Below are 23,828 nucleotides of genomic sequence, written 5' to 3'. Positions count from 1 at the left end.
CAAAATTGTTTCTGGACATGTTACAACATATAAAGAGGTATGGAAGAAAAAATGAATGGATCTGACATTCATTACTAGACCAAGAGTACAACTGTTGCATTCATGTGGTGTTGGAATAATCAGGAAAGTTCATGTGAACAGAACAGCAGACGAAAGTAAATGTTGGGTAAGAAACTCTCTCGTAAAATGGATTTTGGGTTGTTAAAATGAGTTGCTTTTCACGTAGAGTGACCTAGATTATTTAAAAAAAATTACTCATTAGCAATAAACTGACAATGATATTTCAATGTTTTTAGGGAATGTAATGTAACATGTGAATGTAACATATCAAAAGACAGGTATGGGACTTTCTGCATGATGCAAGACTACCCAAAGTGTTTGGATTTTTGTCCAACAAATGAGTGGTGAATTGAAGAAAACAAAGTGGTGCATACTTCTTGACCGGAACCAGTACAATGAGGATGTGTTTGGTAAGTTGAAACGGTATTAAACTCTATAATTATGTTTTTCTGCTGATTGATTCCACCTGTACGTTACTTATTCAGTTAATATTAGTCATGCATATTTATATGATTTAAATGATTTAAGAAACTACCAGTTGTGTATTTATCTAGTTATGTCACATAAAACCATTCACTCATTGAAATTGTCCGAAAGCTACATAGACTTTGTGCAGAAAATTACATAACATTTTCAGTTAGACAAAAGCAATTTAATAATTTACTGTATCATAAAATTACAACATCCAGGGACTCATGCTGTTATCTCATTGGCCTTTCAACATCGCCTCTACTGACTGGTTTGACGAATGAGATCAAGAGCTGGAAGTCTCTTTCTATTTTAGTAAACATAAACATGCACCTGCTGTGTGAAAGATCATAACATCAAGCACTGTACCATGTGGAGTAGCACTGTCATGTCACAGGCAGCAGGTTTAAAATCTCTACATTTGTTGGATAGAAAATGAAGAGGAAAAGAGGCACCGCATGACAAAGTGTGTTCAGCTTATTAGTAAGATGCTGCGCAAAAAAGCTGTAAAAACTGGAACAGCAGCAGGATTTGTAAATGGGTTCACTCACATCACACCTCTCTGAGCAATTAGCATATTCATTTGACATTACAATTCACACGATCACAGTCACGAGTGAAATGCACAGGTACGGTATGTAAGATGATATATGCTGTGAGGCTGTTTGTTTCAAATGCACTTGTGGGGAAGGTTCATGCATGTGTATAAAAACAGGTTAGTACATCGACAAATGCAGTGTGTGCGTGTGTGTGTGTGTGTGTGTCTGTCTGTGTGAGTATGTGTGTGTCTGTGTGTGTGTGTGTGTGTCTGTGCATTTTTGTCCTTGCTACAAACTGAAGACCAACAGAGTGAGGGCGCTTTGGCTAGTCCTATGTTCTCTAAAAGGTTCTTCTAAGTTTAAGATTAGAATAAGGTCTAGGTTAAGGTCTCTGATGGTATGGTAAGAACAAGGGGCTTGGAGATGCATTATGTCAATGAGATAGCTAGTCCCCACAAAGAGAAAAAAAAGGTGTTGTATGGGTGCATGTGTGCAAAAATGACTTACTGTTATGCTCTTGTTCTTCCTCAACATTTCCCAGGACCATGGCTGGGACACCAAAGGCAGAAGCCAACACCCACACACAGATGTTTACCACCTGAAGACATGATAACATAATGGTGATGGTGAATTACATATGGCCTTTTCCTCAACAACGTAAACAGTGGTTGTATAGTAAGATATATAATTTTTAACCCTCATGTACTAATCTAAAATGGCTATTTGCATACGTGAAAATATATTTTTTTAATATTCAAACTACCTTGTTAAAAAAAAACTGTAAAAAAATGTTGCATTGCATTATACTTAGGTATATAAATGATTTAGTTCACTTGAGTTTAATGATGAATAGTCAGTTTGTTTCAACTTTTACTATGCTAAGCAGTTACATGACTGTTCAAATGCACATCAGTGATTATTCATAAAACTTATAGCAGGAAAACTTAGTTTTAACTTTAACAATTTCTCTGTTCCATTAAAGTGTTCTACTTAGCCAGGACAGTGAGATGAAATATACATTACCAGGACCCTCTAACTGGTAAACCCAAAGGGTTGATTGACACTAGTTGCACCTGAGTTTAATGAGTCAAAATGGCCGCTAAGGTTATCTGTGTTTATCTCAAGAGTACTCAACCAATTCAGAATTGCTATCTTATGAAATTGTCTGACTAACAATGGATAGCTCGCAGACAGTTTTGCAGTTTTCATTTATCACAATTGTGCAGTAATCACAGCAGTTATCCTGTTATGTAACCTCCTGCTTTATTAGAGTCTGTTTTCTGGTGAATGTAAAGACTGCAAATCCATTTAAAATTTGAGAAAAATATAAAACATAAAAAATAAATGGGTAGCTTGGCTAAGTCATCATCACATCTGAGTTTACATTTAAATTATCATTCCCCTATTCATCTCACTTTTAAGATGATTTCTAGTTTTTAAATGTCTGCAGCCACGTCCATGTTTAGCATACATAGTGACACATAGATGCAATTTTAAATAACTGCTGGGGCTAATGATGAAGCCTGTATAATGTAATTTTTCAAAGACGACAACAGCACACACAGTCAGTTCAAATGATTCATGCGCTGACACATGAACCGGAGTGACTGTTAACAACTGATCTGATGTCTGCAGTCCTTGCAGGGACAATACAATATGTGTGAAGGTTTCAGAAAGGTGAATATCTCACTTTGAAAGGAAGCTTTTTTACCTTGGCCTTGTGAGGAGTCCTCATGTCCAGTGCTTTGACAGGGTGGCAGACAGCCACGTATCTGTCCATACTCATCACTGTCAGGGTGAAGGTGCTGGTGAACATGTTGTAGTAGTCAATAGACACCACCGCCTTGCACAGAGCGTTTCCAAAGGGCCAGAAGCCCAGGAACACATCGGTGCCCTGGAATCAGACGGAAATTAAAGAATAATCAGAAATACAGCTGGATGTAGAACAAAGAACTCTGATCACCTCTTAATTATGACTTTTGACAAATAATTATTCAATAATGGAAATTGGAAACCAATCAGTGGGGTGAGGCTTTAAAATGCAACACCTGACAACCAACCAGTGACTGAAGTCATTATTCTGATGCTGACAAGAGTGCAAAACAATAATTACACTTTTTAAATTTTTAAAACATATGACTCATAAAAGCAGTAAAACTGAGCTGTGAAAAGATAAGTATTATTTCCGTATGTTGCACTGAAGTAAGTGATATGAAGGTGCTAAGAGCGTTGAGACTCTCCTGCATAGACCTGTTCAATCCGAAATCCATTGAGTAAATTGCTTGTTGCCTTGTGGACAGACATGACAAACCATGAATTCAGAATTTTCACCAATCAGCATCATGATGTAGTTGTTTCCGTATCCTTTTGATCCATATATTGTTATTAAATCATACAAAAAACTAAGCGGCAGTCATCCAGAAAATTCCTGGAGAAGGGGGTGAAATTAATAAGGCTGTGAGCACCTCCGGATTATCTTATGACACAGACACAACAGCATTTATTTTTCTGACTTTCCCAACAGGTACAAAGCAGCGATAGTGGTTAGTTTGGCCATGGTTGATCAAGATAAGGAGCAGTTGCACAGCACGTTTCGCACAAGTAATGCAAATAAACACACATGATCCAGAAGTGATCCCACCGTAAGAATTTGCTTCATCTTTGGTGTGAACACAGCATAAGGTAGGGGGGAAAAGACTAGTTCAGGAAAAAAACAAGGGAGATACTTTGAAATACTTTTGTATGATGTTGCACATGTGAATAAGTCATACCTGGAAAGGTAAAGTAGCCAGGAACAAAGAGTCAGCCAGTGCCAGGTTAAATATATAGATGTTGGTGGCCGTTTTCATCTTAGTGTATCTGAGGAGAGAGGAAGCACAGAAAAGTTCAGTCAAATGAGAAAGCTTGAGACAGGCAGGCAGCTCATTTTAGTTGTGTAGGTCAAACACACATTCAACAACTTAATCAAGTGTCTGCAGCCAAGTCGGGCATCTGCAGTCTGCATAATAAACAGAGACACTGTTGAACCATTAGAATGCACAGAGTGTCATTGAGTGCTGCTGCTGCTGCTAAAGTTCCTGGTTACAATAAGTAACAATTTGATGGACCTTGTATCCAAAGCACCTGCAGTAACAGGAGTGAGAGCATTGCCTGACCATACTCCAGCACCGGTTGCATGGGCTTATCTTTATGGAATGAGGGAAAAAATGCTCTGGCCTTTTTAAAGATTCTTAAGAGAAAGCGTCACATCAATGCCCATTTTTGGTAAGAGGAAGTGAAGTGGAGTCAAAGTTTTACAAGATGACCACTCCCATAGGCGAGGACGATTTGATCAAGTTGAGAGACCCTGGCGGGTTAGCTAAGTCCATTTTTTATACAGGCTATGATTCCAATACTAAGCCTTAGTTAGATGATCTGAAATTACATCACTTGGGCCCAATCACAAGAACACACAGGACTGTAGTCTCCAAAGTTTAAATTAATGGCAACTCTGCAAAATGACAAAACTATAAATAGGATATTTCACATAATACTAACTGAATAAAGTAACCTCCACAGGGTGCTTTTTAAAAGTTTTTGGATACTGCAGGAAAGTTAGTGCAGTGCCCGTTCCCAGCATGCCTGTTAGGAATGGGCTGATTGCTTGGCCTCTAGTGTTGCTGATTGCAGCTTTGTTGAGAACTTCACACTCAACAATTCCTGGGTCCTGAGAAATACACCAGCCATGTCATAGCTGTGGCGAGTATATGTATCATCCGCTAACACAGCTAGTTATGTGGGACCAGGCTATTTCCAGGAACAAAAGCGTGTGAAAATGATATCAGTGATGCTTGAAATGTTTGAGTTTGCTATGATGTAACATCTGCAGCTTCTCTTTCTTATCTGTTCTTGAACGTACTGTAGTGAGCGGTGGTGAGCCAACTGTACCCAGCATGCTGTTTGCGGCATTGTGACAGTTCATTTTCACAGTGTGCATGACACACTCAAATAATAGATATGTCCCGTGGATCTCAAGAGCTTTCCCTCGACGCTACACTTCCTTGGTTTCTCAGCAATACACCCGAAAAGTGTGAAGTCCACTGGATGAATAATTGTTGATAAAATTGAGGGGCAGACAGTCTTTCCATTTTTAGTCAGATGAATCCACTCCTCAGAGATGAGGTGGTCTGATTCAGGTTTGGGCTCAGCAGCCACCTGATGTGACCCTGTGGTTTGTGTTGCTCCTTAGTTTAGTTGTCTGGTTTCTGCGGTTTGGTTTCTGTCAGATTAAGTTCTCAGTTATCTGTTGGTAGACTGGAGTCTGCTCTGCCCCAAGGCTTCCTCTTGTTTTTATTTCATTTTGCTGGATTGTCTTGCTCATATTTCTTTTCATTATTTTTCCCCTCATACTTTGATATCATGAATAAAAATGTTTACTTTTTGCCTTCAGAATTATATTACTGACCTTTTGGTCAAAACTATCTGAGGTCGTAACAGTGGAAAATATCAGGGTTCAGCCTCTGCAGCAAATTAATACCTTACCTTAAAATCTTAAAAGTAATGATAAAATAGCCAAAAACAATACACATGCAAATAGAATGTCCTATAAAACAATCTAGACAAATATTATGTATGTGTGTGTCAGGTGTGTCTGCTATGTAACTACAGTTTTTTTTGCCTCTTTCTTCTTCTGCTGCCCTGGATAAAACTTTAACAAAAACGCATTGCAGTCAAATGTTTCTGCCTCCCCCACTCTCCCCACCCTTCCCTCCCCCCTTCATTCAGTTTGGCCTCGGGCTCTTTTGAACTTTCCCTTTTTCCTCAAAACATCCCCTTCTTTCTTTCATTCTTTTTCTCCATCTCCTCCTCGTGTCCTTTTTTTTATCCCCAATATCCAATTTTAGACGATGTTTCCCCCTCTCTTTTTTCAGATCTTTCATTCATCAATGCCCTTGCATCTCAACATCTGTGTCTTTCAGTCTTTTATCCTTTCATCCTTCTCATTACCTTCCTAACTTTTAGTTCTCTGTATTTTTCCTCCTCTTCACTTGTTATCTGTCTTCACGCCCTCAGCTCTTTCTGCTCTCTCTCATCCTTCCTGCTTTTGTCTGTGTTGCAATTGCAGGTTTTAAGAAGCTGGATTTAAGATTTCTTCAATACTTTTATAGTACTTTATATAACTGAAAATAAATCTTAGTCTTAATTTCCTTAACTGAGAGACAAATAGTTAAGAACAGCTGCAGATGGAACACAAGTTGCACAAGTAAAACACAATTTTACATTACCATTTTGAAGCATTTATGAAGCACTGACGCAAGACTACTCACATGTTTCTTGATTGGTCTTGTGTGTTTTAATATTATTTTTTAATTAATGAAAAGATATCTTACTCTAATGAGTCTAATAGCCCAGAACTACTTGAAAATACCTGTGCTTTAATAAAAATCTTAATTTGTTCCCAACCAATTGTTGGAACTCACAAATTGTTCAAACAGTTGGATCTTTTAAATGTAGCTGTAGTAAAGTAAGTCTTAAATCTCCCTAATCCTGGGCTGGATATAATTTGTAGCATTATAAAATACAAATGAGGACAGAGATAGTGACATACTTACTATAGCTGCATTTCTAGTTGTGATGAAACGCCGAAAATTATTATTGTTATATAATATATATATAATTATTTTATTTCTCTGGTTCACTGCTTTGTTCTGGAATATGGCGCTTGCTCTCCCTGACTTGACCAGAGGACTTTGCCAAGACTTAATTGGCAGGTGACGTGTCGTAGGGCGTGATCACACTGTCCTTTTGGCCGCGGCCAAAACCGGTTTTTCAGCTAAAGCCTAGTACCTTTAAGCCATGTGAGTGCACCCGCTCCGCGCTCAACTGCGGCAAACAGTCGACGAGACGCACAAAAACTCTGAGGTCTGTGGAAAGATTTGTAAACAAAGCCACACACACGCGATCAATGCGTGTGACGTTTTACGGCTTGATGCCGTATGGACAGCAAGAAGCATTGGCCGAGGCCCTGGCAGTGTGAGTACAAACGGGGCTGGGGCGCAGGGGGGAGAGGGAGGGGGGACAAGTACCCTAAAGTCCGGGTCTCGGTCCGGGAGGACAGTGTGATCACGCCCTTACGTTCTAAAACCAGCTGCTGGTGATTTGACAAGTTGAGTCTCAGGAGCGGCATCAGCCGTTTCAGTCATAGGAGATGGGTCAGATCACACCACTTCAATATTCTAAAACAGATTTGTTGCGTTGCAATCATTGGTGTGAACTGGGCTTAAAATGACTCAAAGTGTAAGTCTTTTTAGGCACTTGTTCCTTTCACTCTAAAAATCGCCTTGCAGACAATAAAAAGCGTAAGTCCTCCTCATCTTACTGTCCTGTCTTACCTTCCTCTCTATCCTTTCAAACCCTCACTTTTTCTTCAGCTTCTTTCAACCCCCTCTATCTTTCATCCATCTCCCCAGCACCTTAAATCCCCCTCCCTCCTTGAATCGATTTAAACTTCTTTCAAACCTCTCTGGCATGTCCTTCCCACTATCCTCATCACTGTCTTTATCTTGACTCATCTCCTCTAACCTTCCTCTTCTCTGTCTCCTTCTTGTCCTCCTCTTCCAGCTCTTTCTCTTTCTTCCATACCTCCCTTCCCTTTCCCTGGTAGGAGCATCTTCAGAGAGAATATTTCATGGCTGTTCAGCTTTCCTCTTTACATCAGGGGCCATGTCTACCCAGCCAAACCCTTTCAATCTGTCTTTTTATCTCCTACAGTCTTTTTTCTCTCTTGTATTCTGGCCTTCTGTCTCACTCAAAAACTATTTCTCTTTTTGCTCTCTATCTCTATTGACATTAATTATCTCCCAATATTCAGCCCTGTTCCTCTACACTATCTCATGTTCTATTTCTCAATTCCTTTTTTATTCTTCCTCTTTGTCATTCAGTGAAAGTACAGAAGAAAGGACAGAGAGGCGAGTCCTGAGCAAAGAGCTACAATCAGTAACATGCAGTGTGGAGATTATTTCCAACAGAGATATTCCCGTACTGTCCTGCTTCAGAGACATATCGGAAGTGTATTTCATTTTTTTTTTAATTCAGTCTCAAAGAGGGCAACTTTCAGGCAGCTCTACAGTGGAAACAGCATGTGAGGGGTTGTTGTTCTTTTGATGATATACTGCAGGCATGTCCTATTGACTTTCATGTACACTGACAAAGCACAGGAAGTAGGAGAAAGAAGTGTTCAAATATAAAGGGGCATAAATGAGTCATTCATGCACAAGATAACGCCAGTGTTTCTGAAGACAAGTCACTTACAAAGAAAATGAATACAGAAGCAAAAGGAAAGAAACAAATCATTACACGGTGTCTTTGTGGAAACAGAAGCGGACATTATTTATATTTTCAGCACGTGTTTGAAAAAGGAGAAACGCACACACACACACACACACACACACACCTGTCAATAAGAGATGTCATTGATCGTCGATCACAACTGTGAATCTGACACGGGATCAAAGCTTTGCTGTGGATTCAAACTGCTCCAACTGTGTGAGCTGAGCACTCATGACTCCCCCCAGTGTTTATTTCTTAGATTCCTGAAATGCAGCTGGAACCCACTAATCTGTTCTGTTAGCACTCACTGTCTGTCTGCGTTTAAGGAGTTCTACAATCTTCAAAATAAGCATGAAATATTTAACCATCCATTAAAGAGGGATTACTGCTTTATGCTTCTCTCATTGTTTTCTCCCTCATGCCAGCTAATTCCTCATCCCTCTCTCTCCAAGTCTCTTTGGACTAATTGTCCTCATATAAACACTATGAGACTGGTGTCATCCTCTGTACAAAATCCAATCTGCGAGCTAATACCAGCTCACTAACTTCAGCTGCAGCTCCCAACCCCCGTACACCAGAGACTAAATTCAAATTAAAAACAAATGAACTATGGTTAAGGTCAGGCAACAAATATCTAAATGTTTGCAAAACTAATATTGCATATCATTGGTGTAAGCAAATACTACATCATTACATGAAAGCCAGAGACAGTAACAAAAGCAACATGGACATGGTGAAGCAACATTTAGAGTTTATTGGGCAGTTCTGGGTCCTGTTCCATAAAGCATGCTAAAATAAGTAGGGATTAAAGTGGAATAATGTGGATTAAAGTCCCAAACCTGATTTGAATGAACCTAACAAATCAGTCAGCCCTAAAGCGGCTTCATACAGGTCAAGTCAATCTCACGCAATCAGAGGAATTTGACAGACTGGTTCAAGTAGTCAGGATAATTGCATGTAGCGGCTGTTCTAAAGGAGCCCGAGAGGTCGAACATGGATCAAATGGATACACCATGGCAAACAGCAGTGGCATAGAAAGAGAGGCGATGTTCACAGCCAGTTTACCTTTAGAAACAAATGAAGAATTCATAGGTTCACAGTAATTCACAGTCTAGCTAAAAAGGAATGCACTCTAATTCCTATGTATTCTATTAATGTATTACTTTAGAAATAACACCAGGCGCAAAAAAGGAAGTCAGATGAAGCAGGAGATAATCGCAAAAATCTGCACTGGGAGGATGGTCGGGGTGGGCGATATTCTATTCGTAGGATTAGAGCAGTAGGCCACATCAAAAGTCCTTGTTTCTGAGGGGTTGAAGCTGTTTTTGAACTATGTTAAATTTACTTTAAACAACCAAATCAACTAAAAATGAGTCAGGCTAACCTAAATAATTTGTTAAATTTGCTTTATGAAACGGGCCTCTGTGACCCGTCAGCCTGCAACAAACATGCTGATTTGTAAACTTTAACTTTTCAGCTGTTTATTCCTGTCAAGAACAAACAAAAGCTCAAAATGAGCATTATTCAGGACTTCATTTGGCCGTCTATTACAGCAAAAACTCCTGTATTTTAATGAGATTTCACTGTTCTGCCTATAACAACTTTAACCAGGAATCCCCTTTCAAGACAAACGGTGCTCCCCTTGGTACCACCTGAGACAGATAAAATGGCCCAGCCAAACAAACTGAACAAAAGCAGGAAACACTGGATTCACTAATTTTTCAACATGGCTGACATCCAACATGCTCCTGTACAGCAAAAATCACTTCTGCTTCTCTACTTACAGACAGCAACATGGTTCATATTTCATGTCACATGAGTTAGAACAAATAATTGAATTATCTCTGTATTTTCGCAGCTCTTTTTGCTTCATAGACTCAGCTCTGTTTAGATCCCCCCCCCCCTTCTTTTTACTTTTTTCTTCTTCACCTTACACCTTTATTTGTATGCAACTGGGGTTTTGTATTCAATAAAAGCAGCTAATGGACCTCATGAACCTTCCAGGAAACTTGTAGCAGATATTGAATTGTGCTGAATTCAGTTGTGTATAATTAAGAGATATTTTGCAGTTGATCTAACAGTGTTCAGTTTTTCATCTCAGGAGGGAGATTAAAAACAAATACAAAAAACATTTTAAAAAATACAACAAACAAATTATGGTTAAAATGCATCACTGTTACAATAAAGTCATTTCTTGGAATGCTTTTTAGTTGCGTACAGGTAAACCTGAAATGAATTCTGGATCATTCAGTTACTTTTGATTATCTGTAAAGCAACAGCACCACTGGATTTTAAGGGGCTCTGTGGAGTTTCCTTGTAAATAAACATCATGATTCAATTTATTGGAGCTCTATACTGACCGTATCCTTGAGGCTTAACAAACCTTTCATTGTCCTTATAAAACAATTGCAAAGACGATTTTCTAAGCATTTTAAAGTCAGGATTGTTCACATCCACAACTTTCAGTGTTCTTCTTTTTGACTTTTGTTATACCACTGTAGCAGATCTTGGATGCATCCTGCCATTCACTCCTCTCACACATCCTCACTCATTATTCTTTGCTATCATTGTTCGGGCTGCCAATTATGTCATCAGCTGTACTTATCAGCAGATCGCATCTATTCAATAGCTCAGCGACACACCTGCATTGTTAGCCTATCACCCTGCTGTTACCTCTGTTTAAATATGATTGATAATATGATACATTCATGTTGCTGTTATCCACGGCCCCATCGCTGCCAGTTTTCGTAGACTCACCAGCCATCAGCTCCATCAGTCTCATCTGTCTCAGCAGAATCATCAGCCATCAGTGGACCAGTGGGGGGAAGGAGGAGAAGCTCAGTTTTCCGGCCTACATCATAAATGTGTTTGTTTATTTATATGTAAATTCTACCCTTTGTTCCTTTTCAAGAAAATTACCTGGTCGTACAAACTGGGCATCTTTTCCAGGGACTTGACCAGTGTCCTCTCAATGGCCAGCAGAGCTTGGCTGCTTAAACGGCCTTGGCCCATTGTGTTGCGGGTGTAAGACTTGAGCAGCTTTAAACAGGAGAAGCTCCTCTCTACACCTGCAGATGTACAGTAGCTCCAACTGTTGCTGTCAAAAGTTTGTACAGCTGAGGCATTGCACTGTCCAACTCCATGTCTTTCAGAAACAGCAAGAAATCACACAGCTTTCCTCTGTTGCCCTGCAAGTCCTGGTTTGAATAAAGGACCTGAAGTTCAGACCTGAGTCTCTCTGAATCAAAGAACTTGCCATAATTTTTCAGGACACTCTGAAACACCTCCTCTGGAAACACTTGTTTCATCTCATCAAATTTCCCTAGATTGACTGTTTCTAAGAAGTGCATGTTTCCAAATTTTCAAAACGCTGAGGTATCTGCTCTGAAAGATTGTCTAGAATGGCCATGTACAGATTTCTGTAGCGTTCTTTGGGATCCTGCAGTTGTGACAGACAGCGATTTCTCAGGGACTCAGTTTGCATACAGAACACCCATAGATCTCTGCTGGACAATGTCAGACACCACATCAGTGTCAGAGAAGATTTGTTCATATGTGTACAACATGAACACAAACTCAAAATCCTGTTTCATCAGAAAGCCTTTGGCACAATCTAATGTGTCATCCATGGTCTTATATGCTTCTCAAAAGTCTCCAGGAGGGCATCATAATTGTTTGCCACAGTGCTCACTATCTGTGATGTTAAATTCCATCGAGTAGGAGCATTTCTGGAGACTCAAAAAAATATGTCCTTTTTGTGGATTTTGAGAAAAATGTGGCAAACCGTAAGAGAGAGATGCAAAAGAAATCTGCACTCAGATAAGCATTTAGCCCCCTGGGACAGCACCAGATTCAATCTTTGTGCATAGCAATGCACAAATTGCACTGGGGGCTATTGCTTTAACTTAGGCCTTCAAACCATTGAGAGCTGAAGCCATGACAGCAGCCCCATCATAGGTTTGTGCCACAAGTTTCTCCCTGAAATGATAGCCCTGCATGTTCTCATCAAGACTTCAAAAACAGACTAAGCATCTCTTCCCCCAGAAACATAAAAAAATCCACATAGTGAACAATGACAGTTGGGCACAGCAAGCTATGTCAGTTGTCTCATCCACCTGCCATGCAAAAAAGGGAGCAGCCTGAATTTCATCTTTGATCTCATCAGAAACAGTGGCTGAAAGAGCAGTGATCAAGTCATTTTGGATTGAATGGGACATCCCAGAAGACACAGCGGATGACTGGAATTGTGTGGCAAGGACAGGGTCATATTTTGCTAATGTTTCTATAAACTCCCTTTAATTCCCCTTGTTGGATGTTTCACCACTCTCATCATGCCCCCTAAATGACAGCTCCTGATGGCCAAGCAAGGAAGTCCCATCAATAAGGCGGTTTAGGAAAACCCTGTTTTGTTTGATTGTTTCATTATGTTTTGCTACTTGAATGCGAGCACCTTCATTTATTGCATGTTCAACCCTGACTCTGCCCAAGCTAATTAACCTTGCACATGATCTCACATGTTAATTGCTTTTTTCATGGCCTTTGTATGCCCTGTTGAAGTTAGATAGATCCCCAAAACTCACTTTTGACCAGACAACACATCCCTGAGATGGTTTCATCATCTGTCAAATAATCAACTATCAAATAAACAATCGTCTTTTCTTCATTCACTTGTCTCTCCTGATTGAAATTGCCCAATGTCCCAAATAACTAAGGAGGCCTGAAGGAGCTTCAACATGATGCAGTAATTTTAGGACTTATTATTTTCAATACCAGTTAATCTGCAGCTCATTTTGTAATTTAATAGACTTAGTTTGTTTCGTCTATAAAAAATATTGTGATGTCTTTAAATCTCTTGTTTTTTCAGTTCAAAACTACAATACATTTGGATGTTGGTGAAATGATCCCCTTGTGTATCATATCAACTGAAGATTCACATTTATGATGAAAATAGGGCATGATGGTTCGCAAGACTATTTCGGGTTCAGTCAAGGTTTTGACAACATGGCGTTTATGGATTGTTAACAAAAGATGAACTTTTGACCTAAGCATCTGGATACCCTTGTTTCCTTTATGTGTTTCATCCACCATTAGAGCTCATTTCAGTGTTTCTCTAAATGGATTATAATAGTAACAACACATCCTCATGCTTAAATTACATGAATAGGGTGAGTGTCAAAAATGATACAATACTGCTTTATTTAACCTTGTGAAACAGCCACATGGTAAAATACATGACTGATGTAACTGTTTTTTGGGGTAAGGCTAGTCTGATAGTAATCTATGTATAAAGGCTACTGTACATAGGGTGTGGTTTATTCTTTGCAGATGATGTTGTCCTGTAATGGAACCAGTAACATCAGAGTCTCATTTTCTGTCTTCACTCTTTTCAGTCACACTCTCACACTCCTCCCTTTCTTCATCTCTTTCCATGTGTATCTCTGACAGACTTTTCTTTCACTCAATTTCTCACTCCGCTCCTTCTCTTCATTAAGAGAGGGAGAAGGAAGGATGATGAAAGGAGACTATCAGATGACTCTTTCATCTGCCGTGCTGTTCCGTTTCAAATATTAATAATCATTTTGAATTATTCACAAACTGCCGGTCTGCACTGTGTCGGCCTCAATGAGCTGTCATACGCTGGCACAAATGTGTGTGTGTGTGTGTTCGTGCCCATAGTCTTGACTTTGGGAGCTCATGCTGTGGAATTAGTGCCTGTGTGTGTATCATGTTCATACCAGACCACATTCAATTTAATAGAGATCATTCGACATGTCGATAACGGTGTCAAACTACTACAAAGTACAACATTAAAGGATCAAACCACCTATCTTATGAAGGGAGGACGACCCACTCTACCTCTGAGCCACAGCACCTGAATAAATGAGCTTGATATCTCAACCTGTTTTATATATTTTATATCCAGAAGGCAACACTGCTTCTTATTTAATAGTTGGAGTGACTTGAACGTTGGAGTGACAGCTTAATAAAGAAAGAAAAAAGAATAACACTAGTAGTGATTTTTGGCCTACATTATATATTACTATCTGAAGCTCCTTTACTTCACATCCTCTGACATCCTACTTATATACATATTTCTTCCTTAGGACCTGAAAGTCTGCTTTAATGAATAATTTGTCATTTTTGGAAATACGTTTATTATTGTTCTTGCTGAGAGCAAGATGTGAAGATTGATACTACTCATGTCTGTGCATTAAGTACGGCACTTAAACTAATAGGTGATTAGTTTAGCTTAGCATTAATGGAAACAGCCAGCCTTGCTCTCTCCAAAGTTAAAACAAAAGTGGCATCAGACACTGTGCACTATCAAAACCTTCTTACATGTCTCTGTATGTGTAACATAAACAAATTAGATACAATGAGTTGCAATAAAGTACATTTTTATACTCCTTGGAGCCAAGTTAGCTCTTTCTCCCTAATTCTAGTCTTTGTGAAGCCAACTGCTTCTAACATCCTAGCACACATATATGAGTGGTGCAAATATAGACTGTTGTCCCCCAAATACAACCCATAAATCAATTGTACAAGCAGCCTATTACAACTCCTACTTATGTTTATTGTGGCTGCTACTTCTAGTGAAGGTAGTAAATATGGTGGGAGCAAAGACAGATTATGTAGTATAAAGAGCAACAAAGTCTGTGTAGGGAGGAGGTTAAGGTGGATGTTGTTCATTGATACTTTGTCTATGGCGAGTAACACTACGCATCTCAATAAAAAGAAATATGACAAGACCGACACCCCCGTGGAGAAATGCAGAAACTAAAAAACTAAAGAGAGACTGCAGGAGTGCTGAGAGGAGATGGAGAAAAACAAAACTGACAGTTCACTATGAAATTTTACGTGGACATCTCAAAACATACAATAACGCAATCAAACAGTCAAGAATCTCCCATTTCCATAAACTAATCAACGAACATAAAAACAACCACAAATTCCTCTTCTCCACAATTGACCTTTTAACAAACAAAAATTTTAATAGATCCTCCAAAAACACCAACTGACGCGCTTTGTGAGGACTTTGCAGACCACTTCAGAAATAAAATCAATGACATCAGATCGAGTCTTTTACCCCAACAGATTTCCAATGTTGACACACCTGGATCATTGTTTTCACCCGAGGAAACGCTGGAGAGTTTTGCCCTGGTTGATGCGGGGACACTTGGCCGATCCCCTCCCAAGTAAAGTCCACCAGAGCACCTGCTTATTAGATCCAGTTCCCACACCGTTTTTTAAAACACTTTGTGGATTCTTTGAGGATCAGCTTTTATACATGTGGAATTGCTTTCTTCAGACGGGGGTCTTCCCCGCCTCCTTTAAAACGGCGGTGGTGAAGCCCCTTCTGAAGAAGAGCAATTTAGATCCCAACATCTTTAATAATTATCGGCCTGTATCCAACTTACCGTTTTAAGTAAAATTTTGGAAAAACTTGTTTCCAATCAAGTAAATTACTTTTTAATTGCAAACAACATATTTGAGAAGTGTCAGTCTGGTTTCAGGGCGAACCACAGTACAGAGACAGCCCTTTTAAAGATTTTAAACGACATCAGGTGCAACTTGGATAACAATGAACTCACAGTCTTGGTACTACTGGATCTAACCGCCGCCTTCGATACAGTAGACCATCACATTTTATTAGATAGACTGAAGAACCTGGTCGGCCTCTCTGGTACTGTTCCTAACTGGTTCATTTCTTACCTTACAGATTGACACTTCTTTGTAAGTACGGATACATGTTCCTCAGAAACCCACAAAATAAAGTGTGGTGTTCCCCAAGGGTCAATTTTAGGTCTAACTCTTTTTAATCTTCACATGCTTCCCCTTGGGGACGTCATCAGGAGGCATGGCATCAGCTTTCATAGTTATGCTGACGATACGCAACTGTATATTGCCGTGTCTCCTGATGACACAGGGCCTATTGATGTCCCTTTTAACTGCACTTTAGATATCAAGACATGGATGGCAGGGAACTTCCTACAGCTCAACCAGGACAAAACAGAGATTTTACTCATTGGTCCTGAGGGTCAGAAAGAGAAACCATCACCAAAGTTACAGAAATTTAAACTATCACAATCTGTAAAAAATCTGGGTGTGATTTTTGACTCTGAGCTCAGTTTTATTCCACACATCAAAAATATAACAAAAATAGGTTTTTACCATCTTAAGAACATAGCCAGAGTCCGCCCGTTTCTCTCTCAGGCCAGCACGGAGGTGCTGATGCATGCTTTTATCTCTCGTTGTATAGACTACTGTAATGCCCTGCTCTCTGGCCTTCCCAAAAAGAGCATTTCAAATCTACAATTATTACAAAACTCAGCTGCATGAGTGCTGACAAGGACCAGAGGGCGGGAGCACATAAAACCAGTTGCATTGGCTCCCTGTGCGTTTCAGGATTGATTTTAACGTTATTCTACTAAGTGTCTTAACGGTCATGGACCTTCTTACCTATCTGATTTGCTTTTACCTTATCGGCCGCCGCGGACACTGAGGTCCTCCGGGCACCGGCCTTTTAACCATACCACAGGTAAGTTCAAAAAAGCACGGGGAGGCGGCTTTCAGTTGTTATGGGCCCCGACTGTGGAACAGCCTGCCGCAGAGCCTCAGGGTCGCGGAGACTACTGAGGTTTTTAAAAAGAGGCTTAAGACCCATCTTTTTAACCAGGCTTTTAATTGATTTCTTTTAGGCAGTGCTAATCAGAGCACTTTTTATCCTTTTTTACTGTTTTAATCTCTGTATTTTAGCCTTCATGATTTTATTTATTTTTATGGCCTCATGTCTTATGCTATTATTTACTAGTTCATGTTTTTAGCCTCTATGCTTTTATGTTTTAGTCCCTCGTGTTTTTGCCTCCATATTTTAACCCTTTAATGTTTTAGGCAAAAGTTTTTAATCTCCAGTGTTTCCTCAGGGGGCCTGCCAGTTTGGAAGTTGTCTGTGATCTGGCCGCGGGGGGTGCTGTCCCGTGGACAGTTCCGGCCCGGGCGACTAGAGGGCTCTGCACCTTGGTGCGGAGCCTCCTGTCTGCCGGGGTTGGGGTGGTCTCTGTGGCGGTGCTCTCTGCGACCTTGGACTGGGATGGTGGTTGGCCCCCCCAAAGGTAGCTTCCTCTAGCCTCCTCTGTACCTCAGGTCTCGCTGCCCAGCCATGTCTCTGTAGTGACAGCTAGTGTTTGTGTAGGTGTGAGTGTGTGTCTCACACTATGTGTCAGCGTGGCTGTGTGTGTTTGTGTGAATGTGTGAATGAACATATATATATTTGTGTATGTCTCTGTGCATGACTGTGGATTGGTTGGGTTCTTTTAACTTTCTTCTCCTGATTTTATTTGATGTTTCTCTTTTTCTGTTCATCTCTGTAAGGCACTTTGCGATACTTTTCTGTATGAAAAGCGCCATATAAATAAAGGTTGATTTGATTTGATTTGATTTATTCTTGCTTGCGTTTACATCACATCACCTAACTACTGTACATCATGTTACTATGTCACATATTCATGCAATAACTGCAGTTATGTAACATGTACTTATTTTAACCCACTCCATGATCTTTTCAGACACCTTACCAAGTAGTTTCACTGCCTAAATATAACTAAACTGTGACCGTGTCACAAAATTAACCACTTGTCTAAAATGACAACTGTTCATCTAGGTATGCGGACGTGTTGTTTAGGGGCAATAATTTAGGTTTTAGATACGTTCTGTTAAAGTCAAAGAGATGTTCATACTTTAAAATCAGCAGCTGGACAAGAGTTTGGCCCTATTTCCATGGCAGAAACAAGACTGCTCTGTGCACAAAGATAGACGACGAGCTAAAATTTAGAAGATGAAGTCTGCCAATTCTAAATTTCAGGAGGTGGTGAACAGACAGGCTCAAATGCTCTCTGCATGGCAGCTTAGCCACACAGGCACAAGAAAATTGTTTCATTCATTAAGCTGTGTGTCTTTGACTCAGGCTCTCCACAGGCTTCTCTCACTCACTGAACAAAATGTTTTCAGGGTCAAATAAATGTTTTCTGCAGTCTACTCTAAAAGCAATAAAGGTCTGTAACCCTTTGCTGCCTGTTGATCAAAAATATATAAAATAAAAGATCAAAATGAATCATACTGAATGCAGACATGTTACTTAAACACATACAGTACAGCCAACGAAGGAAATGTGTCCTTCAGAGGTTCATTCAGTGTCGGAGTAAAACATAAAAAAAAAAAAGTAATGAACAACTCTTTTCAAAAAAACTTTCAGAATAAAAGCACACCATATGAATAATACCTGACCCTACACAAGGAACACTACAAATGCAGGTTAAATGTGATCATAGTGAAAGCAGAGTTTCCAATACATCTCTTTCAGCTTTATAGATGAAGCTTTTGTTATGACGGCAACACATACAACCTTGATCTGTCAGTTTTCAAGATCGAGAATGAACAACCAACAATCACAGTCAAGGTTAAAAGAAAGGGACATATGCTGACGGTAAGAAACAGGTAAGGAACAGTGGTCTTCGTTGTATGATCCCTCTACCCTTACAAATACTACATATACAATCCTGATTCACATGAAGAAAGGACGTTGTGTAAAACATAAATAAAAACAGAGCGATTTGCAAATATTTTTATATTCAATATTCAATTAATACAGGGGGGCAGAACTAAAAAAGCAAATTAAAGATGGCAGATTCATCTGGTTTCCAGGCTATGAATCTGTAGGCGAGGAGTGCCCAAGTTATCCCAACCCATAATCAGACTGCAATTTAAGCAATTGAATAAATAACTTATAATTGTTTTTTTTTTTCTTGTGAGTACAGTAGTTTGTTAATAGCTAAGAGGAGATCATTTTGACAGTGCCTGAAAACGGACAAATTATGTTGGTTTGCATTGAAATAATTTCCAGAAGCATCTTTAAAGAGCAGATTTCTTCAATTCTGCTGGATAGACATCACTAACAATAACTACCTGTCTTTCAGCCACTCTCTCCCTTTGTGATTTAATGGCAGAGATTCATAATGACCTTTTTATATGTGTTCTTCTACAGGATAAGCCCTCTAAGAGTCTTCCGAAGAGCTCCGATGATGTTCACACAGTCCAATTCACAGCCGCCAGCTATTGCAGAGGTACCGGCATAGTGTTATTATAGCAGCTCTTCTATGGTGTCATCAGCCCTATTTAAGGTCTTTAAGAGCCTCTGAAAGCAATCGAAAAGATGTACGATTATCCCTGTTCAGACGGAAGGGGATTCAAGTGCACAGATAACTGCTACAAATCTATGCTCTTGATTTATTTAACAGAATCATGAAACTAAAATCCCACCTCTCAAACAGCCTTAAGAATGATGCCCAATTTCTCTTCTAAACAAGTGTATCTATCCTCCTCCAACTATAATACTCTCCTTTAGAAAAAAAAAATGAAAATGTTTACAAATTCTTAAATTAACAGAATAACAAAGACACTATCCTGAAAAAACAGTTCAATATGCATCCCGACTGAGTCACAGTTTAACATCTTGAGTTCCAGTGAACTTGCTGATGTAATGAATTAGAATTATATCCCCCACCTGTGTCATGATGGCATCATGGCAGCCCTCTGTGTGTATGTGTGTGGGTGTGGGTGTGGGTGTGGGTGTGTGTGTCTGGGGGCTGGGGGCGTGGCGATCACCAGAGGTCCGTTTCACAAAGCAGGTTCAACAAACTCTGAGTCTAACCCTGAACTCTGAGTTTTCGGTTCCAGAACAGCTGATTTGCGTTAGTTTTATCAACTCGGAGTAGTTTAACCTGGAGTTAAGAGTGTGCACCACAAGTATAAAAAGACAGCATCAATGGAGCCCTGATTCGATGAGTCACCATGGCAACGGGGAAGAGGAGGGCTACGCTACCACTGGAATTGGAAATATTAATGCGCTCATACGGGAGTTTGAGCATGTTTTTCGCCGGAAGTGTAACACCGCTGCAGCAGCAAAAGAGAGGGAGACGGCGTGGGAGACGTTGCTGCTCGGGTCAATGCATAAGTTTAAATGTCCTTTGCAATCACAATAATATCACAGGGAGACCTGCTTGAGTGGTAGCCTATTCATTTATTTCATTTAGGTGCATTCCCGTGGGGGAGAAGCGCACTTGGCAGCAGCTTAAGATGAAACATAAAAAAATGTAAAGGTAAAACCTCAGCACAATGTCATGGTGATACCTCATTTTAAGAATGTTTTACATTAGAAAGTAAATATTACCGTAAGTGGCTGTTTGATACGTTGTATAAAAAACTCCCTTTTGCAAAAAACGCAGCGCAACACACACTATCTGCTGGGATATGAGAGCATGACTTTGGTTGTTAATGTTGGAAATGTAAGGACGGATGAGGTTGTGTATGTAAATGATGGACTGTGACGTGAAACGGTACCGCTCAAAAAGATAATTGCCTCGAAATGCAAGAACATCTATAATCAATAGTTTGATAATCATCTCCTGGCAAATATTTAATTCTCTGCGCAGTAATGCTGCACCTTCATCCACGGGATCATTATCAAAAGGACATGCCATGGTTGTGGAAATAGTCGCCACCTAATATAACTTATAATGACTGATTTTTGCAATGATTTTCTGAAAAAACAGACGACAGAACTATACTACGCCAAAACTCGCCTGCTGACTGAATGAATGAGGAAATCAAACACCGTGTGTGGGTGAAAGAGGGCGGACACAGAGAAATTTGAGGTTTGTTGAGAAAGGTTCAGAGAGCATGTTACCATGGTAACTGACCGAGAGTTTAAATTACCTCTCTCTGTGAAACAGGCTAGAGTTACCCCTCTGTCTCTGGTTTGAGTTACCTCCCTTTGTGAAACGGAAAACTCAGAGTTTCCCTCATTTCAGGGTTAACAGACAGTTTTCACTAAACCTGCTTTGTGAAACGGACCCCAGGTGTTTTCCATCTCCACTAATCATCTCTGCTCCAGTATAAGTAGACCGGCCTGAGGACACCATTACAATGTGGAGGGACACCTGTTGGGAATCTACAAACCTCACTGGCACTGGGCACGTTCAGAAGAGCTCACCATTACTCACTAACCCCCCACTCCTTTTCTCCTTGTGCTTTGTCCATTTGTATATCTTTATTCACTTATTAAATCACTTTGTATTTGTACTACCCGTTTGTGTCTTGAATTTTGCTCTCAGTTTCCCAGTGTCCGTTCTTAACAACCTGTCCTCTTCATCCACTCCAGCTTTTTTTCTGTTTTCAGTCATTTAGCAGATGACATACTTAACATAGTAAACAGTTCTCTTCAGATTCATCCCTCTGAACAGAGGGCGTCAATGTTATTCAATTTCATTCATAGATAAGTGGTTAACTTGATCTCAGCATTATTCAGTACTTGCAAGGTTAAGGCTTAGGTAGAGTTGCAATTCTATGTAGATTTGGTGAGAAATGTCATTACCAGCATGGATGTTCTTCAACACAGTACAGTGATCTTTTTTAGTTTACAGCTCAAAAAATATGTTTAGGTTTGCAGTACCTCTATAAGTTGCATTATTACTTGGATGGCACCAAATAATGTACACCTTTACCGATCCTCTAAGGCCTAGTCCACACGAACACCGGTATTTTTGGAAATTGAACTTTTATGGCCCCCGGTAGGAAGGCCATTTTAGCCAATGACATGGCTGGAAAAATTCATACTGGAAAAACAACAATGGCGAAAAGAGGCCAAGGCAGATTCCTTCGTCTGGACTGAAAGAGAACTTGCTATTTAGCAACTTATCACACAAAGCGCTGATAAGTTGCTAAATAGCACCAGTATTTTTGGCTCAGTCTTTCACAACAGCAACTCCGTCAGCTGGTCACGTCTAGAGTGCTCTACAAGTCTGCATGGATACAACTGACTGAATACCGCCCAAAGTGTGACGTCAAACAATATCGACAAGAAATTGCGGTTTTCCTTGATTTTCCTGTCCACACAAGACTGCTGAAACCGGACTTTTCCAAAAAGTTCACCCTGGACTCTTATTAAAAAACTCCGGTTTCAGGAGTCCACAACTGCGATTACGTGTAGATAAAAGGCCAAATTGAGCAGAGAAACACACGGTTTCAAATATTCACGCGTTTGTGTGGACGGCCCCTAATTCACGCTAACACACCTGATTCTAAAGCTTATCAAAACGCTTGATAATGAGTAGATCTTTTGAGTTGGACAGCTCTGCTCTAATTCATCCAAATTTTCTAAATTTGATCTTCCTTGGCTAAAATTTCAAACCCCATCATAATACATAATTTCCCCAATGAATGCAGATTCAGAGTCCATTCAACTTCCCCTTTTTTATTCCAAGGAGCCTAATATCTAAATGGCCTAACCATTGGCTTTAAACCATTGAGATGACATTTTAATGGATAGTAAGGTGTTAAAGTTGTTCAGTGAGTGTAAATCTCCAACATTTCTCTTATTCATCCCACTTACTCCAGTCCCAGAGGTCACAATGATAATGGAGAGTAAGACTGGTGTAATCACACAAACACACACTTCAAACACATGCTTTGCATTCAGACACAGAATCAAAAGCCCACTTTATTAAGTCAATCAGAAATCACTCCAGAGAAAGAGAGACTGGAGTAGCGCTGATGAGCACACAAGTGGACAAACACACGCTCCAACACAAACCCAGGGAACGACTGACACCAGACGGGTGTACCGCGAGTAAATTTGACAGAGCCACACTTTTTAAAATTTGCCGTAACTGACTCAACAAAACCTTAAGCCCCAATCCATGTGCAGACAGTTTGCACTTCTACTAAAAAAAAAAAAATAACCTCTGGAGGATTCACTTTCAGGGATAATCCTAAATTTAACTAATTATTTAAAGTAAAAATAAAGTAATAATTTTTTGTATAATTACACTGTCGTTATTTGCTGCTCTGTGTGCCCTGAATTGCCCCCGGGGACAAATAAAGTTTTTTGAATTTGGAAATTTGGAATCTGGAAACTGGAACACTGGGTATCCCTGCCCCTTTCTGCCAGTGATTTCAATCCGCTGTGCACAAGGGTCTGGAAAAGAGCAGGTCTATTCTTCCCGTTTTCTCTCCCTTTTTTCTGGATCCAATCACCAAGCTGGCTTTTTTCACCTAGTGCTCTATTGGCAGGTTAAACCTGATGGTGACAGAGAAGCGCATTTGCTTTACTGCCGGTTTTGGTAAAAGTTTAATCTAGCAGTTAGCCCTGCTGGTCGCCAAACGAATTGAGTAGGTCATCGGGACTGTCCAATCGTGTGCAGGCATTTGAACTACGCCCATCTCTTGTGCTGAAGAAAATGACAGCAGCCTTCCCAGACCAACGTGCAATCCACCATTGAACTTGGTCTGGTAATAGCCAGGCTAGAAAATGTCCACAAATCCACCCTGATTCAAGACCAAGGGAATTTTGAGAAATTACAGACCAGCCCGGCTAGAACTTGGTGGGTAGTATCGGGC

General features: G+C 40.0%; 1 protein-coding gene across 1 annotated transcript in view; it reads right to left on the bottom strand.

Moving 5' to 3' along the window:
- Nucleotides 1-23,828, bottom strand: part of oprl1 (opiate receptor-like 1) — a gene marked incomplete at both ends in the record, with an annotated part of 104,116 nt that overhangs the window by 25,507 nt on the left and 54,781 nt on the right. Inside the window, 3 exon segments of the mRNA XM_083920878.1 lie at nucleotides 1,575-1,665; nucleotides 2,779-2,961; nucleotides 3,839-3,926. Coding sequence (XP_083777004.1) covers nucleotides 1,575-1,665; nucleotides 2,779-2,961; nucleotides 3,839-3,926 — 362 coding nt within the window.

This window comes from Echiichthys vipera, assembly GCF_963691815.1.
Source record: "Echiichthys vipera genome assembly, chromosome: 9".
Taxonomy (NCBI): Eukaryota; Metazoa; Chordata; class Actinopteri; order Perciformes; family Trachinidae; genus Echiichthys; species Echiichthys vipera.
The sequence above is the reverse complement of the archived record's forward strand: the minus strand, read 5'-3'. Positions and strand labels throughout refer to the sequence as shown.